Source organism: Stegodyphus dumicola, chromosome 4 (assembly GCF_044657685.1).
Source record: "Stegodyphus dumicola isolate Sdum_Otavi_A_Nest chromosome 4, ASM4465768v1".
NCBI classification, from domain to species: domain Eukaryota; kingdom Metazoa; phylum Arthropoda; class Arachnida; order Araneae; family Eresidae; genus Stegodyphus; species Stegodyphus dumicola.
This window is the reverse complement of record NC_140771.1, coordinates 78358197-78378429: the sequence shown is the minus strand read 5'-3', so window position 1 is coordinate 78378429 and position 20233 is coordinate 78358197. Positions and strand designations below refer to the sequence as shown.

Genomic DNA, 20233 nt, shown 5'->3' with positions numbered 1-20233 from the left:
TTTTTTATTTATATTTAAATCATATGCATCATTAAAATTAGCAACAAGATTGCAAAAAAAAAAATTATAAGGCGTTTCTCCCTACTTCCAGCATATCTTCCTGGTGTAACGGTAGCACGCTCGGTGCGTATTCGAGAGGTCCAGGGTTCGAATCCCGGCAATGGCGCTGCTTCATTTTCACGTCTCCTGCTTCAAAAAAGGTCAATGTAAGACGTCGGCTGTTTTTCGATCTTCTGTTTTTGTGCGGACATGTAACGTTTTATAGTTGCCTTTTTCGTGTTTGACATCTGAGATTTTTTTTAATAAAAAGTGTTTTCTTGGAATATAAATTTCGAGTATAGTTCGTGAAATATTGTGTAGGCAAGCTTGGCCCGGATTAGAACTTTTAGAAGAAAAAAGGTATGTGAAACGTTTTTTCTTAATTTAGAATTTTGATATAAAGACTGAATGGAAATTTGTAGTTAGTTTCTTCTAATTTTGAAAAACTTGAACGAATTTAAAATTGCTTCAGAACTTACGGTTTCCAGTTCGAAAGTACATACCTGTCCCATTACATTCTCTTTCCATTCATAAATAACTTGTAGATTTAGCTTAAATATTGCTCATGCATTCGTATATAGTTTAAAGAACATGAAACTGGTGTTTTGTCTCAACTTCTTAAAAGATATGTTAACTGTAAATGCAGAATATTGCGAAATCTTATTCTATTGAATTCCATTCACGAGCTTCTCCTAAGACTGAGTTTGCTATTAGTCATAATCAATCACTTTTGAAATGACAGATACTTAAGCTCCAAAGCGAACAAATGCTGTCTGTCCTCCAATGCTTTACTCCTACAATCTCTCTACGATCCATACATGCCAGCACAATTAGAAATGTGTTTCTTTTATTTAAGACACAAATCATTCAAGCAAATGATTTCGAGCTGTTTCAGTTAGCGAATAAACAAATGGAATTCTAGATTACATTGTTTCTAATAAGCAAAATGTTTACTTTGGGTTAAGGTAATGAATTTTAAATGTAATTAATGGAAAAGGTTCTGTTTTCTGGTCTTCCACAAATTTCTAAATGAAAATTAGTCTCTGAATGTTTGCATCTATTATTCACATTTTTCGAAGGGCTTTTAGCAGAGTCTTCCTACATTATTTTAAAAATATAATTAATAAAAGTACCTTCGTACATGAAGATACGCATTTCTCGGAAATGTTTCTTCGTAGAATATGTAAGAAATATTTTCTAAACTACAATGTCTAAATTTGCACATCCACACCGCTAACAATTTACTCGTAAACAATCGGAACGCTAAATTAATATAAGCAGGTCGATAATATTGAAATTAAAATGCATTTTAATACTAGTAAAGCTGGAATGAAGCTGAAATTTCTGCATTCTGTTTTTTTTTTAGCCCAAAGGGGCAATTTGCCCAGAAGGGATATTAATTTCGTTTTGGTATTTTGCGTCGGTTCATTATAAATTGTTACCATCCAATTTGGAACACACGTTGTCTTCCACTCGAACATAAGCATCTCAAAGCCAGAATTTTGAATTTCGAATTTTTGTTTTATTTCATAATTTGTTCTAAATTAATGAAATTCTCATTAGCAGAATCGGCAGTCCAAAGCAATATGTTGCCACTTTGCAAACCGTAATATATTAATGTTTCAGATTTAAACATAAATCTCAATGATATAAGAGAAATGTGTTGCCAGTATCCGAAACAAAATAATTTGTTTCGGATAGTGGTAGCATTTGTCTTTCACGCGCCAGTATGTTGCCATTCCGGAAAGCGCAAGATACGTAATATTTTGTATCAGACTCAATAGTAATTAATAAACGAAGAGATTCAAAAGACATAAACGCGGCTCTGTTCACATCCATTATTATTGACTACAAACTGTACTCAATAAAATTATGTATATATAGTATTTTGCGTTTTGCACGGGTTCGTGGATTTGGAGCGATTGACGACAACACCTGAGGAAGAATGAAAACCCAATTTATTAGTCAATATTACTCAAGACAGCTCCAAAAACACATTTACAGCCGTCGAGAAATTACGACAAACACACTGAAACAGTCAGCAACACAGTCTTCAGGCTATCAGGCTATAACGGTGAAGACAGCTTCACGGAAAAGCAGTAGAGTACAGCTCCGGACTCGGTTCGGTCGTTCTCGGAACTCAACGTACTCTCGAGGCTCTCCACGCTAAAACTACGATGCACCAACTCGAGAGTAGACTAACGCTAAAAATCGATAGACTACGAGACACTCGATAAACTCGCGATCGACTCGATAGACAAGGCACTGACTGAACCACTCTCTAACTAGACTGGACACTACCTGACTGACTATGCCACGTCCAGGCAGGGTTTCGATAGCTTTTGGGCTGCCTTCGAGAACATTCTGGTCCAAACCGCTAAGAATTCATTCTCCAGCCGTCTATGCCATATCACCAGTTTTGTCGCCAAATATCTCCAAATGAGCGCTTTCTCGCCAAATAGAGCAACTCTGCCTTCCCTTGCCATTTTCTGGCAACCCTAAACCAGCCTTGCAGGGAAGCTATCTTACCGCAGCTGCACTTTCCTAACAGTACATACGTATATATCATAACTATTCGAAGTGGTTGGCCACACAAGCTGTTCATATTCGAAACAAAAAAGCAGTCTGCAGGTAACGGAGAATAAGCACCATTGGTGGGGGGGGCAGCTAAGATATAAATGACGTTAAAGAACTCTATTTACAAGAGAATTTGAACCACTGATTTCAAACTCGTGTAAAAAAGTCAATTAAAACCTTTTACTTTTTGGTTCATGTGGCGAGCATTACCTACTATCACTGCTGCTGCGGATTTTCTTTAGCATTTTTTTTTCCAGTAGGCACTTTTGATTTACGCTAATGGTGTGCAGTAATAATTTTTTCATCGTTTCTCAATAAAAAACTTAACTATTTTAAGACAGAGCCGTTACGCCGCCAGCCGGTTAATGGTAACTGTGTTAATTATTCGTTATTTCAAAGGGTGGAAAAACTATAACGCAATTAAAAAAAAAAAAAAAAAAAGGCCGTTGACGAGGATGTCCGTTAAGAATGGGTCGCTCGTTTTTCGAGCGGATATCCTTTCTGTCCGCACGTGTTCAGGACAGAAAGAATGGGATGGGAATCCTCAATGAAATCACGAGTTACGCTTGGGAATATATATCGCTTCACCGATTCTACGATGGAAAAAAGTTTTGTTTTTAACAAATGAAACAAAAGCCGTATGATCTACTAAGCTATCTAAAGCTGGAAGAGATTAAGGGCCTAAATGATTTTCCATCTGAATGATGTTCTGAATCAATTCACTTTTTAATTTCGTCCATCTGCCAATAGCGAAAATTGAGCTTAAATAAGAAAAGGAAATAAAAATTACAAAAAAAAAAAAAATACAGGTTTTGATGTCGCGCCAGATATGTTAATGCTTTTTCATGTTCTTGGGAGGCCGCATATAAAGTTATAGCAGTCCCATATACAAAATGTCAACGTTCTACGCCTAATATATATATAATATAAATGATTTTAATGAATCTATCTTGTTAACAATAAAAGTTGAAATGAATCTGAATTAATCGCTTTTAAACTTCTTAGTTTCTTAATTAAAAAAATAATAAAAGTTGAACGAAAAATTAAATATCTTTTGTTAAACGGCAGAACAGTGCCTCATGGATGATAAAATGTTGTTATTCGGATAATGGCAACACATTTTCTTTAAATCGTTGAGTCTGTTTAGTAAACGTATAAGAGAAATAGACTGCGATTAACTTCTTTTAAATCGCCGAGTTTTCTGATTAAAATTTGAAACCCAAATATCTTACGCTTCGCACAGTGACAGCACAAAACTTTACGGACGAGCGATGACAAGATGTCTTTGTCGCGTTATATTATAGATTTCATTGAAGCTATATAGCAATTAAAGAAATCCTTTTTCAAATATATATGAAACATGCAAATCAATTAAGTTCCCTAAAAAGCAAATAAAAGTTTAGTATCGATTTCAGTAACAACAATAATCAAGCAATCTACTGTAAATAAAAACTAAATCAATCTATTACAAAGCATCTCAACTACAAATCTACAAACAAAACAAACTCTGCTACAAAATCCTCTTTGAAACGTAGTATTCTCTTTTATATAAACCAGTGTAAAGTTTTTCTTTACGGTTAAAAAAATGTGTTTTCGTCGCATTGGAACTGTGCCTCACTTAGGTCACTGGTGTAGGTAATTTCTGGACCATCTGTTTTTATCGAAACCGCTTTAGAAACGGACAAATCTAGTTCTAAGCACTTTTCTAGAGAAGTCTACGGATGCAATTACTTCGGTCGATAGTTCGAAGAACTTTTTACATCTCTTTTTCGAAACTTTGGTACTGGCAGTTGATGGCATTGCTCCACTAAAGAGATTTCTCTCTCACGAAATATGTTTTGTAAAGAAATTCGGTTTTTTAATCAAGGTGCTTTACCCTTTTATTTGCTCATTTTTTGATTAAGTCACTGCTCAACTGGCAAGCTCTGTGCGATTATTATAATAGACACAGCTTAATATTATTATTCGGATACTATTATCGAATACTATTCGGATACTATTATCCAATTGCCAAAGTCCCACCCTTTTATACGAAAACATGAAAATCACATTGCTTATTGGAATCAACGATTCGGTTAATGTTGGTATAGAATGAATTACTCAGATCGAAGTAAATTCTTCAAATGAAATTCAAATAAATTTTAAAAAGTACCAGATTAAAAAATTTCATCAAGTAATGGAATAAGTCAATAAACTGCATAGATTTTATTTTAATCAACAATTTAAAATTAGGCTAAAAAAAAGCAGCCTTTTGCTTAGTTTGGCATAGACTTTTAATAACTCTGTTTATTGCAAGAACGAGCAGACACAAATCTCTCTTTTTTAGGTGGGTAACATGTAAACGAGCCAGTTTGCCTTAAAAAGTTCTGCACGAAGGCATTCTTCCCCATATATAGAAAGCCCTCGAGTGATTTGACATTTAAAATAAACCAAACTTCTTCTTTGAGCAGAACATATTTGTCAAGAACTTTCTGAAACAAAACAAAACACAGCGCGCAATAAACTTTCTGAAGAACGTAAAGATGATGTCGGTGAATTCCCCATAAATGCTGATTTAAATAGGAAACGCCCTCCGAGTATTATGTCAACATTGGTCCAATAATTTCAGAAACGTTAGACACAGTTCATAAATGAACTTGTGCATAAAGCTTGTAGACAGTAACAAGGACTGTCATAGTTAAAATGCTGTGAAGGTACCCGTTTAAAAGTTTCTAGTTGTATTATATTAAATTAGTCAAATTATATTGATATTTTGAAGGATATATTTTTTATAATTTAGTGTTATCATTCAGTTAATGTTATCAAAACTGTGGTGGACACACATGATCACAAATTAAGCGGCCCCTACTGTAAAAGGTTTCGTAGCATGGTCTCTTCAAAATTTTTTTTAAATTTTAAAAGCATTATATTATACAGAATACCTTCATAACGTCATAATGGTACCGGAACATTTACGCAATAGGCCACTATTTCAGAGACAGAAACCTTCGTAAGGTTTGTATTTAAAGGTTCCGAAATCTTTATGCCAATTGGCCACTTTGCGTAAAGAGAAAACTTATGAAAGCTTCAAACAAAAGTATAAATGTGCCGGTACCTTTATGCAAATAGGCCTGTAATAAACAAACAGACGAAGATGTCGGAGCATTTATGCAAATAAACTACTAATCGAAGTGATAGAAATTTCCATAAGGTAAAAACTTCATAAAACAGACCTTCATATGGCATAAACTTCGTAAGGTACATTTTGCACCTTCGTTTGCTTAAGCATCAGTATTTTTATGCAAATAGGCCACTATTCGGAAAGACAAACTTTCAAAACAGTGCCCTGGCATAAATTTAGAGACACTTTTGTAGTTTGAAGTTCCTGAAAATAGGCCGTTATTTCGAAAGACAGAAACCTTTGTCAAGGTTTTTTTATAAAGGTGCCGAAACCTTTATGCGAATAGGCAACTATACGAAATGACTGGAACCTTCATTAGATGAATGACCAGAATGAACAGAAATCTTGAAATGGTACATTTTACACCTCCTCGAAAAGACAAACTTTCAAAACGTTGCCCCAGCATAAAGGTACCAGCAACTTTGTGCAAATGAGTCATTGCTCGAAAAAACAAACTTTGAAAACGGTGCCGGAGATAGAGGTACTGGCATCTTTGCGCAATTTCGTCGCTATTCAAAAGACAGAAACTTTCGTAAGATTTGTATGTAAAGGTGCTGAAACCTTTATGCAAACAGGCGACTGATAAAAATCAAACAGATGCTGAAACATTTAATACAAATAGGCCACTATTCGAAATGGCAGAAACCTTCATAAGACAGGCTTTCATAAGAAACAGAAACTTTCATAAGATAGAAACCTTCAGCAAGTACATTTTATATCTTTATTTACGTAAAGGTACTGGTACATTTATGCAAATGGGAATCTGTTCGAAAAGACAAACTCTGGAAACGGCTACCCGCACAAAGGTATCGGCACCTTTGTGCAACTAGTCCACTATTCGAAAGGGAGAAGCCTTCATAAGATCTGTACATAAAAATATCGGAATCTTTATGTAAATAGGCCATTATTTGAAAACACAAGGTAAATTTCTAGTACCTTTAATAAATAAGCCACTTTACGAAAAAAGAGAAACTTATGAAAACTTAAACGAAGGCATAAGTATGCTGGTACTTTTATGTAAATATGCTACTATTTTCAAAAGACAAAACCTTTATAACGCGGCCTCTTCATGAAGGTGCCGGCAGAGTTATTTGAGTAGGTAAACTATTTGGATAGACACAAACCTTCATAACGATACCCTGGCATACGAGTGCCGAAACCTTTATACAACTAAGCTGTCATTCGAAAAGACAAACATTCATAAGGCCCACCTCATTTGAAGATCAGTTTTTAATATGTAAAAAGCAATTTTTATAAAGGCGTTGCCGGGGATCACATTTGTATTACGATTAACAAGTGTAGTAATGCATGTGGCAGTGCGATTTGTAAGACAAGTTTTTCTGTCGTTATGTTTTATCAAAAAAAATTCAGAAACAAATTTAACTGATCATTAATTATTCTTAGGCTTACACTACCAGAAAATGAAGTTTATTTTACCATCTGTTGTTCAGAACGCTCAAGAAATTCCCCTGGTCAAATAAAACAACATATATTTTTTTAGTTCCTTGTACAATGTAAAGGAAGTATTGTAATCATGAAAAATTTTGGGTACCATATTTCAACGGAAATATCCATTTTCCTTATTTTTTCGAAGTGATTTCGTACGGACAGAATAAAGGACTTCCTTTTTCCAAAACGGATTGTAAAATGGATTCAAAATTGATTTTTTCTTGACATCTGTAATTACGTATCTTGCATATTTCGAATACTATTAGCCGAAGAACACTGAAATTTTGTATATAAGACTGCTATAGCAACTAGTTGTGCCTTTTTATTGCAATCGGCAGTACCAAAAGTATATATAAGGCGATTGGATATATATAAATACTTCCCCTCATCCGGCTTTTCTCACGCAAGCTTTATTTTCTCAATCATTGGTCTTATTACTATACTTCGAGTTAGAGAAGCGTTTTAAATGAAGAAAATATAAGTTTTTGGCAACGTCAAAAGAAAACTCATTTTAGGTAAATAACGAAATCTAACTTTTAATGTGGTCTCCCGATTCATATACTTATATAAGGGAAAGTTTTATACTCGTTATGAAAAAATAAAATCATAAGAAGTTTAGCTCCCTTACTACAAAAATTGACCGTTATACTTAATTTCAAAATTTGTAGCTTCTGATGTCATTTTCAACTGGCCTCCAGAGATCAGTTGGAATAATTAGAGAAAATGAGTTTAAATAATTTGCAGCAAAAAAATGTGTATAATTTTAGTAGGCTGTGTCCCTATCAGATTTTTTTAAAGTATTATTAGATTATAAACAAACATATAATATTTGATATTAGAATAATATTCTAATTATTTGAAAATATCTGCATTTTTAATGCTGAATTCTTTAAAAAAACAGTTAACAAAGTTTTTAAATCGAGCCCTTTTTTGATTGTAAATTTATCCTGAGAGGACGAGCTTTCCATTCTCATATAGGAGGACGCGTATGAGGTATGTTTGACCCCACTTTTATCAATGTGTCCTTTCCTTAAATTATCATTGCCTGAAATATATTTTGTTATATGTGCATAAAATCTGTTCTTTTCCGTTCCATAGTCTCAAATAATTATCCACTGATGTTGATAAAAATAAAGTTGCTGAAAATATAAAAGTACACAGCGCAAAAAAAAGGAGGAGAGTTCTATATCTCCCGTTCTACTGGGCCGATTGACTAAATTCAACTTGCGTTTTTTATGTCTCGAAGCGTGATTTAGGATATGTATTAGATTTATACATAGCGTTGTTCTAATATAAGTATTTTGACACAAAAATCGGACTTTTTCTGAAATGGCATGCCAATTTCCTTTTCCATATTTCAATTCTATGACTCAAATTACACCAAACCGCCAAGTATTGTAAAAATCGCACGAGTAGTTTTTTAAAAATTAGCACTCAAAGTTTTAGCTCCTCGATGTTAATTGAGTTTGGTATATATTTATATATATATCTCTTTTTTATTAAATTTATTTAATTCTTCCTTTCACATTTCGAAATTTAGGTCCATTCCAAACAACATTAGCCCATTTTTTATGATTTATTTTTAAAATTTGTGTTTTTAAATAATTTTTAGAAATTTTTCGAAAAACATTTTGAATTATAACCTGTAAAATTTTTACCATCATTTTAAAGTAGATGTATTTCTGTGTATACCTGCAAAAAAATAGAATTTTTATTGCAAATTTCCGAAGATATACGTGAATTTATATATACTGGCACGTTTTGAAATTTGGCATATTTGTTGAAGGCGATAATAACATCAAATGTGGTTTAGGCACTTAGTTAAAATTATTTGAAAGTAAGAACGATGTGACTTTTTCCGCTCATCCACAATGTAATAGGTAGACACGATGTGTCATTTTTTCCTTTCCTGCACATTGGAAGGGAAAGGAAAATAGGTTGCCATATATTAAGAAGTTCGCCAAATGAACTATTCTTGGCGCAAACTGAAAAAAAAAAAAAACGCGTTATGGTAATTTTTGAAATTCCCCGTAAATTTCGCACCAGATTTTAAAAAATTTAATATTTAGGCATAATTTAGATCGTAGAATCGAAATATGGAAAAAAATGGTATGTTATTTAAAAAAAAATCCTATTTTGTGCCAAAATACCTATGTTAGAGCAATGCTATATATAAATGTAGTATATCCTAAGTTGCGCTTTGGAGACATGAAAAACGCAATTTTAATTTCGTCAGTCGGCCCAGTAGAACGGGAGATATAGAACTGTCCCATTTTGTTTCGCAGCGTATTTGTAAATTATTACATTGAAATGAAAAATAATAGTAATAATAATAATTAAATAATAATTAATTATTATTATTTATTGCTTAAACATACAGTTATAAATAGATTATTTGCAACTATTATTGTAAGTTATTAGATACTTTCTTTTTTTCTGTACAGAAAAGATTTATTTACTCGCATAACTTCTAAAGTAATTTTATATTTTCACGAAAATGAATACAAAAAAAATTATTGACATTAATTATAAAAAATAATTTCAATCCATATATTATAAAAATTAATTTTTGTCATATAAAATGCTATCAAATATTTTTGCTTTCTGGTAAATTGTAATATTTTTCATTCATTGAAAAAGTGCGATCTTGGTCATAAGTTTCATTTGTATTCGAAAACGCCTACACTTTTAGAAAGCAAAATAAACGATAAGAAAATCCAATAAAAACTTCTGAGCACACGTTCATGAAATTTGAACCTAGACGAGGACGCGCGTGGGGTAAATAGAGCCCCAAAATAATATCTAAGGTAATTATTTACTAAATAAAAAAATTTGGTCTTACAGGTTATGATCTAGATGACAAATACTTACGAAATTAAGTGATAGTGAATCGTTCTTTAAGAGAAGCATTATATTTTATGGAGGTGGGGGTCAAACACAGACCCCGCGTGAGTGCTTGCGTGTTGATGTGGTGGTTGTCGATTAGGTTTATTCAGCCATAAGAGAATTGGTCGATAAACGACTGTGAACATTGAATTTGGTCGTAGCAATATAAAATGTTCCTAAATAATACAAATAAAGCTAAAATGGTTGTGATAAAATATGATAATCTTATGACACTTTGAAAAGTGAATCAAAAAAGAAACTTCCGAGACACGACACTTTTAGAACTTCAACTATCGCCTTTAATATCCCTTTCTAAACGCACAAAAGTAACATACCCTGTTGTTGTTGTTGTTGTTTTTATAAATAATATATGTTATTTTTAATTGAATAGACCGGCAAAGTAAACTCTTTTCCTGTGTCGAACAGATGAATTACTCCTACTTAACCCTAACCTCTCCAACCTTTCCACCCATATTCTAGAATAAATTGATTCCCAGAATGACAGCCAGTTGCCGTTGCCAAACTATGAGAACTTAATTAAAATGCTGGTGAGTGTATCTCGCGACTGCTGGTGCATGCAACAGCGAACGGCTAAAAATATCGCCACCGAAATCAATGGCTAGGACCACAGTCGTTTATCGACCAATCCTCTTCCTCTTTAGCTCGCTGTCCCCTCGAATGAACCTTGATTGGGGAAGAACCGAGCCTTCTTTAATGTAATTAACCGTAAAATAAATTGTTAGCGGAAGTTGGAATTAATGAGGGGTTATCTCTGGGCCGCGGTTAACTGAGAAAGAAACGAAAAAGTAAAAAGAAAAGATCCCTTAAGAATCCTTAATTTGAAGAAGTTCGCTTCGGCAAAGCCAATTTTTTTTCTCTGGAGCAAGGAGCACTTTTTATCTTTGATTAGTTTGTTAAAGTGCTAACTATTTTCAGATATGGTTTATAAGTTCTGTGGCTTGTGAATTAGCATGATTAAATATTTATTATGGTAAATTTAATAGAAATTTCGGTATTGTTCACTGTATCAGAATCTTAGATTAATTGAATTATTAGACTATTGTCATACAAGTATATTATACGCTTAAAAGCTATTCTAATATTTTAATAAATTAAAATATTTTCTAAGAGGTAACTCTTTGAGAGATAAGCATAAAGTACTGTGGAAAATTCAACGGTAGCAAGATTATTTCTTGGCACCGTTGAATTATTTCTTACTACCGCTTAACAATTGAATTTTCAAAGCCGGGAATTTTTTTGAGTTCTATTCCAAGCAGCTTCGTATTTTTCCTCATATTGATGGGTTTTTTCCCGAGGAATTTCTCCACTAAGGCATCCCATCTCATAAACAGGTACCTTTCTCTGATCTAAACCAAACCATCGATCCAGTCTTGTGCTTTTGAAACTATAAAGAGTTTTTTTATGTTAGGTTTTTCTTATGGTTTTAAAAACCAATAAAGTTCTTATTTTGCATAAGGCTAAAGATGAATGGATTGTATTAAACTGGACTGGATTATTTTGATTAATAAAAGCACGTAAAAGCTACGGGGCTGGATGACTCCACGCAGAACTTTCTAAGAAAAAATGGCATGTATTTACTTTGCGCATGACGAAAACCATGAAAATTCTGTGTACCCAAGCCCGTACACTGGAATTTGTGGCTGAGCTGCTAGTACTGTACAGTTTTATCCAGTCAACTACTAGAATGAAAGAAAGAAATGGTTTCTACAAAATTTTTCTTCAAAATGTAGTTATAGTAATTTTAACAAAAGTATTCAAAGATAAACAATAATATTCATTGTTATAAACACAGATAATGTGTTTTAATCTCAAAAGACCAATTTTGGAATTTAAATCAGATAAGTTTTGCACGTGATATGATTCCGATTTCTAACTTATTGTTTCATTTTTGACCTCTGCATTCGTAATTTAACACAGTAAGCGCATTAAGTGCTCATTTCATTACAATATGTTTAGCGCAAGATTTTAGTATTTCTGTACCCGTTTCGTTGGTAATGTATATTTATAAATTTTGGAATATGGTAAAGTAAATACGGATCGTTTTGTTTCGTGTCAGACACTTTCTTAAGATACTAATCATTGAAAGCGACTAATATTTCTGAGAACACAACACGGATTAGAACGTCGTGCGAAGAAGGCCGAATTTATAAAGACCAGAATCTTCTGGAACTGTTGATAATAAAGAGCGAGCTCACTGTATTTTGTTTCACGGAAGCATCAGGCAGTTAGCTAGATTACCAGTTTTAGTTTCCATTACCTAACCAATGAACCAGTGGCAGCCATTCGTTCAATTAAAACACCGTTAAAAATACAATAGAATTAATTATCTTTTTGGAAGTACAACATACCAAAAAAATTTTAATTGGACAAAAAAGCAATCTTAGACTGGATAAATTTTAAATAAAATTTTATCGATTTGGAGGGTGATTATACAAAGATCTCTTTCCTTTATGGATACATATGTTCCTCTTCTTCAAGAGCTCTTGGAAAAGAGGACCATATATAGGTCTCTTCTTCAAGAGCTCCGGAAGAAAAGGAACCTATGTCTCTCTTTTCTTCAAGAAGAGAAAGAAGAGAAGCTTTTATCTGTCACTTTTTCAAGAGCTCCTAAAGATGTGAACCTATGCCTGTCTCTTCTTCGAGAGCTCCTGAAGATGTGAATCTATGTTGTCTTCTTTAACAGCTCTTTCAGAAGCGTAACCTGTGTCTCTCTCTCTCTGCTTGAAGAGCTTCTATAGACGGGAACCAATGTCTGTTTCTTCTTCAAGAACTCTTTGAGAAGAGGAACCTATGCCTCACGCTTCTTCAAGAGCTCCTGAAGAATAGGAGCCTGTGTTTCTCTGAAAACGAGTCTATGTCTGTGATTTATGTCTGATCGCTGCCCAAATCGACAGAGTTTTATTCAAATGTCTGCGGCGATCTAAGATTGCTTTTTGCTTAATTTTGAAAGCCATCTTAGTTGAATTAATTTGAAGTCATCAATAAGTGTTCTTTTTAGTGGCCCAGAAACTAAAAAGAATAGTTTTTTTTTTTTTTTTCAATTTTCTCCCTTCTGTATCTATATTAGATAATTTCGTAAAATCTTTTCTGCGTTCTTCCAACATTTGCTTAATGTAATTTCATCTTGTATTTCTCTCCAATTTACATTTTTTGTGTATATTCTGTTTCTTTCAGGATACTTTGCTGATACTGATGACCTTTGATTATCAAGCACGAAAGCTTTAACATGAGACCCCCGCGAGACGGGAACTGTCCTGTGCACAATCGTCTGCTTGCTCAACAACATCCTGCAGCATCATGATCAAATATATATGCTTTAACATCCAGCTACAAAATTTGTCTTTGGAACTCTCTACGAAAAGCAACTTTGAAGGACTTATGATGTACTGCACCCTAGCACCAGGATAAAATTTGAGAATTAATATAGACTAGGAAAAGTAATTTACACATTCGTCTTCTTACTGTGAAACATAACTTATTTCAATGTTTAGTTGCTTAAACTGTAATAACATTCGGTGTAGTTGACAGTGTTTGTGTGATTAGTATGTCTCTGTACGGAGAGGAGAGATTTTATGAGAGTCTGAAGAAAGAACCCGAAGACCGAGACAGTGATGTAAGTATTTATTAGTTTTGCAAATTTTCACAGATTAGTTATTTGTTCATTAGCTGAAGGCCGATGATTTATATGCTTACAATCCTAAGTAGAAATCAAAAACTTCAAAATTATGTATCTCGAGGGACATATAAATGTAACAAGTCCGTACAAAAAAATGATCGGATCAAAAATATATATATATATATATATGTGTGTGTGTGTGTGTGTGTGTGTGTGTGAAAGATAAAAATAATGAATCAAAATTATAGTTTAAACTATAAACGTTAATTCTTCCTCTTTATTCTAAAATCGTAATAACTTCTCTGCATTGCGTCATTTCTAGATCACTCTATGGCCCGCGCAGCTCTGATGACGTAATAATTTGGAACTGAAACTGCCATTGTAAACCAAAACTTTTCTCTTCGCCGTGCTTCCATCTTTCATAACTACGCACTTCAGCTTTTGCTCTCTACTGTGCTAAGATGTAATTTCGCTGGCTTGCTTTCTATCTCAACAATATCAAAAATGTAAATCTTCTGTGGAAAGGCACGACTAGAGTGCCAACTGATTGTGGCCACAAATATCAGTTGCAAATAAAAATGGAATTAAAACTGCCTCGACTGCCAAGGTTCTTTAGATATTACCAAGTTAGCATTACTAGCCTACTACGCAATCAAAATCTTCTTCAATATGGGTCTAATCACGCATCTACAGTGTTCCGTCTTTTCCTTTTGCTTTTATTTCTGATGTACCAGCTTTTGTCTGGAATAAATAGATTGGCGAAGAAATATAGATGTAGTCGTAGCTTAAATTGTCAGACGATAAGTTTAAAAAACAGGATCCATTTATTATTGGTCAGGAGAAATAGCAGTTACAAAATCAGATATCCGGAGTAAATAAAAAAGAATTACTAATAACTTTTTGTATGAATTTTACTGCATCGTTACATTAAAGAAAAATCCCCGATATTCTTTTGTGAGTCCTTTTATAGCCTCTGGAAAGGCGGAGCTTCCAAGAAATGGCGTCAGCCATTCCAGTTCGCTTTAAATATTTCCAGAACATTTTATAACTGTGCGTGTAGAAAAGGCGGGAAAAACAACTTGACTACGGGACTGTGGATTTAATTCCACGTACCTTCAAATAAGAGACCGTCGCCATTAAAAAATGAAAAGTACATACAGTGAGAATTTTAAGATGTATTCTTGACTATGGAATTTTATTATTACATATATATATATATATATATATATATATATATATGAAACTTTTGGATTATTTTTGTGTTATTTTTATGCTATTTCCATTAGAATTTCCCCTAAAGTGCTCAGCAAGGTAGTCCTCTTTCGAAATACAAACAGGAGTTTGAATTATCCTACGTTTTCTGAGTTTCTGTAATACCTTTAAAGAAGTCGATCCTTCGACCTCATTAAAGGCATTCCAGAAAGATAATTCAATGCTCTGGAAGAAAGTTATTTCAAGAAATCACAGACACTTTCTCCTTTGTCTGTCAATTGACGGGGAAAAATTTTTTTGTGAAATGATAGTTCCTTTTTTTAAAGCGTGCTATTTAATGAAGAAAATCTGTATATGTACAATATAATGTATAAAAGTACCGTAATAACTAGCCTAAGTAATGCCTAAAGTTGTTACTATAAAAATGAAAATGCATATAATGACTTCAACTAGTATCATTTCAAGGGTCTAACTAATAGCTTATTGTAAAGTGGAAGAACTGCATGTTTATTGTTTTTAAATGACATAGTTGGGTAATCAGTAAGAGACAGACTGAATTTGAAAGGAAAGTTAAACACTTTTCTCTTTGCTGAATGGTAACACACTGGAGCATGAAAGATTAAATTATTTTATTTCGGGCAGTGGTACCACATTTATATTAAATTTCTGAGCTTGTTGACTAAATTTGAAAGACTTATAATACTGCACTTTAGTGAGTGGCAACATTATTTCTTTTAAATATCTGAGATTTATGATTAAATATTAAACATACATGTCATGCTTTGTCCAGTTCCAACCCATTGCTTTTAAATAGCTGAACTTGTTAGTCCAGAGCTCCTTAAATTCGCACAAAACTGGAAATAAATAAATCTCAAATTCGGAATCCGAAATTCGGGCTTCAAAGTGCCCATGTTCATATTTGGAGGACTTCGTGCGTTCGAAATTTTGTGGCTGTAGATACCACGTTTTTCTGCAATGCGAAAAAAAAACTGCATTTTGCGTAGTGGCAACACATATCTGTTATATCTCTGAGTTTCCTAATTAAATTTGAAACATTTGAATCATCTTAATAAAAAGAGGGGCAATACAAAGCTTTTAAAGCTCTAAGTCTGTTATTTAAAATACAAATAATATTAATTTGATCGAGTGTAAAAAAACATTTCTCTTAAATATCTGACCCCTCAGGGGGCTCACTTTTGTGAGTACGGGTGCGGCAATCCCGAGGTACCCTAGCCCTTCAGGGGATCATCTTCTTGGTGAGACGGGTGTCACGATCCTGGAGCCCCAGTGATCTATCCTCTTTTCCGTCTCCTCTCCTCTTGGCTGGAACTTTTCCCTTCACTTCTCCCTTGTGGTTTCTCTCTACGGAGTTTGGGGCTCGTCACGAGAGACTGGAGCAGCCCTTGTCTCTAGTTTTCGTGTGGCGAGAAAACTGCCCACGTGTTTGCCGTGAGTGGAGACCCGTGTCGCTGGAAAGGAGGGTTCTGGTAGTTGAGGGGCGAGGTACTGTCCCCAACACACTGCTTTGGCCTCTGCTTCAGCTAAACGGGAGGCACCTTAGTCGTCCTCACGGGTGTTAATCGGGTGTTCACTAGTCCTTGTGTCAGTGGCTTGGGGTCAAGCTCTCGGGAGTACCTGCTTTCGGGAAAGTCGACTGTGGGGCTTCAGTTTGCGTATAGGTCCGGCTAGCCCTAACACAGGAATCTGTGTTCCCTTGTTGGGCTCCGTGGTGGGCGGGGCCGTCGGAACCGAAAATCTTATATTCTTCAATCATGACTAACTCTCACATTTACCTTATTAAAGATTTCGAAGTAACTCCAGTTACTCAAGTCGCTCAACCTAATTCCGAAAAATCTACTGTTAAAAAACTACGTACAGATGAAAATAATCCAAATAGTAACCCCCGTTTCGTTGTTATATCTAGTCCTTCTGGCGAGCTGCAAAAGATGTCTCCATTTGTAATATATAAGTATATTCATTCCTGTATTGGTGAGCCCAGAAATATAAAGCGTCTCCGCTCTGGAGACGTACTTATTGATACGAATTCAGCCACCCAGTCTGCTTCTTTACTTCAAGTAACCAAACTTGGGCAAGCGAATGTCACTGTAACAGCACATAAGACCTTGAATTACTGTCGTGGTGTAATCTCGGAAATCGACCTTCTGTGTGTTCCCGAAGAAGAGATCGCATCCGAGCTATCTAACCAAAATGTATGTGATGCAAAGCGGATCAAGATGCGTAAAGAAGGTAAGTTGATCGATACGAAACACGTGATCCTTACCTTCAACACGCCTGTTCTGCCTAAGAATATTAAGGCTGGGTATCTTAATTGCCCCGTAACACCGTATATTCCAAATTCTATGCGATGCTTCCAGTGCCAGCGTTTCGGCCATTCCAAGATATCCTGTCGTGGGAACCTGACGTGCGCTCGATGTTCATCGGTTGGCCACGATAGCGATAATTGCATTGCTGCGGCACTGTGTATAAATTGCAAGGGTGACCATCCAGCATTTTCCCGATCACGCCCAAAACGGAAAACAGAAAAGGAAGTACAGACGTTAAAAGTCACTAGGAACAAATCGTATGCTGTAGCCAAAAAACTAGTGCAAAGCACACAGCTTCAATCAAACAAGTCATATGCCAGCGCCGTAAAATCAACACGTAGCATTGCCACCGAAACCTCAATAAGTACACAGACAGTACAGAATAAAACCCATCAACCTGCAAGCAAAAAAAAGGAAAATCCAACACACGTAATACAAAATAAAGAAATAGTTATTCAAAGCAAACCAAAAAAATGTCCCTGAAAAATCAATTAAGAAAAATAAAAGTCCCAGCAGTAGTTCTGTAGATGAAATGATTTCTGAATCGGGAGGTTCAGATAGCATGGAAGTGGAAGAGGGCATGGAAGTTCCCAAACATCTGCTTCCGCGCAAAACTAAAAAGCAACACAGAACTAACAAACATCAAACATAATGGCCACCCTCGTCTCATGGAACTGTCGCGGATTCCATCGAAATTTCCCTGACATCAAAGCTATGATCAATGATTATCAGCCTGTGTGCTTGGCAGTACAGGAAACAAATCTGAAACCAGATCAACATGCAAAACTTCGGAGGTTTTCTTTCGTCAGGAAGGATTACCTTGCAGGTGAACGTGCGTGTGGACGTGTAGGTCTCCTCACCTCACTCGACTATCCCTCAAGTTTCCTTCCTTTGACGACATCCCTCCAAGTTGTCGCTGTACAAGTCAATTTTCATATTGTAGTTTCAGTCGTTTCTCTTTATTTGCCACCTAACGAGCGCATTGATCAGCAAGATTTAAATGGTCTTATAGAGCAGCTGCCTGTGCCTTTCATCCTAATAGGAGATTTTAACAGCCATAGTCCGCTCTGGGATAGTAAAGATACAAATTGCCGAGGAAGACAAATTGAGCAAATGATGGAAGATCATAGCTCAATTGTCTCCTGAATAATGGGCAGGATATGTACTTCCATGAGCCTTCAAGGACATTCCACGCTCTCGACGATGCCATCTGTCAGAGTCGTAGCTAGGGTTTTCAGCGCCCAGGGACAACTGAAGATTTCGCGCCTCCTACTGCTTGCCAAGGATGGAAAACATTTAATTCTAAAATGTCGTAACATCAGTTTGGCGCCCCTTGGATTCTGCGCCCGGGGACAGATGCCCCCCTTTCGCTACGCCCCTGCCATCTGTTCACCATCTCTGTTGCCATTTTGCACTTTTAGTGTGGGAAATGATCTTTACAACAGCGATCACTATCCCATTTTTATATCTCTTGCACGAAGAGGAGCAAACCCCATGTCGAGATCCCCTCGATTCATACTCGATAGGGCAGACTGGGAACTCTTCTCTTCCATTGCAGATCTCACAGATGAAATGGTAGAAGATGCGCATATCGATGATGCTGTTGAAGCTGTTACTAATACTATTATCGAGGCAGCTATGCTTTCCATTCCTAGAACATCAGAAAAAATACTAAAATATTCGAAACCATGGTGGAATCGCGACTGTCATGAAGCACTGAAAAAACAGAAAAAAGCATGGGGTATTTTTCGTAGATATCCTACTCTGCGAAACCTCATAGCATTTAAAAGAGCCAAAGCAAATGCACGAAAAGTAAGAAGGCAGAGCCAGAGGGATTCCTGGATTTCATATGTGTCCTCAATAACATCCTCTACGCCTAGTAAGCGGGTTTGGGAAAGAGTTCGAAAAGCATGCGGAATATATAAAGACCACTCACTTTCCTTTCTGGAAAAAGATGGCCGAGTGATTAGCTCCATAGAAGAAATTGCGAATACTATTGGTGAGACATTTGCTGCCGTTTCTTCTAGCAGAAACTATTCATCTACATTTCTCTCTATCAAGCAACACTCTGAAATAAATCCCATCGCATTCAACTCTTCCAAATCTGAGCCTTACAATAGAGACTTTACTATGCTGGAATTAAGGAGAACTTTGTTGCAGACACATAAGTCTTCTCCGGGTTTTGATGGCATAAATTATGAAATGCTAAAGCATCTGTCCTATAAGTCACTGACTGCCCTTCTCAAACTTTACAATAGAGTGTGGAAGGAGCGTACTTTTCCAAGTGCATGGAGGAGAGCTGTTGTAATTCCTATTGCGAAGCCAGGGAAAGATCCAAGAAATCCCTCCAACTATCGGCCAATTGCCCTTACGAGTTGCGTATGCAAGCTGTTTGAAAAAATGGTAAACAGCCGCCTAGTCTACTTCTTGGAAAAGAATAATATTATATCGCTTTATCAAAGCGGTTTTCGAAAGGGGAGAACTACCGTAGATAATATGCTCCTTTTAGAGACATCCATTCGAAAAGCTTTTGTAAGAAGGAGTCACCTTGTCTCGGTATTTTTTGACATTGAGAAATGTCATTTAATAATTTTTGACATTGAGAAAGCTTATGATAAGGCATGAAGATACGGTATACTTCGGGATCTTCACGAGAGTGGCTTGCGCGGCAACCTACCAATTTTCATTCAGAATTTCTTGAATACTAGAACTTTTCAAGCAAGGATTGGCTCTGTTTTGTCGGATGTTTTTGAACAAGAAGAGGGTGTGCCTCAAGGCTGTGGGCTTAGTGTAACTCTTTTCAGCCTAAAAATAAATTCTGTATTAAAACAACTTCCTCCCACCATTTCAGGATCTTTATATGTTGATGATCTACAAATTAGCTGTCGAGGTGCGGATATGAGACACGTAGAGAGGCAGCTCCAGATCGCTTTGAACAGGATCCAGGAA

The 20233-nt window shown here is 35.5% G+C and overlaps 1 protein-coding gene across 2 annotated transcripts in view; it reads left to right on the top strand.

Moving 5' to 3' along the window:
* The window catches only part of LOC118194037 (rap guanine nucleotide exchange factor 2-like), a 648324-nt gene that overhangs the window by 121610 nt on the left and 506481 nt on the right, over positions 1-20233 (top strand). For both annotated transcript variants that reach the window (XM_085815114.1, XM_085815113.1), the window contains exon 2: positions 13307-13745. In XM_085815114.1, the coding sequence (XP_085671240.1) occupies positions 13677-13745 (69 nt within the window). In that variant the 5' untranslated portion in view covers positions 13307-13676. The remainder of the gene's footprint in view (positions 1-13306; positions 13746-20233) is intronic.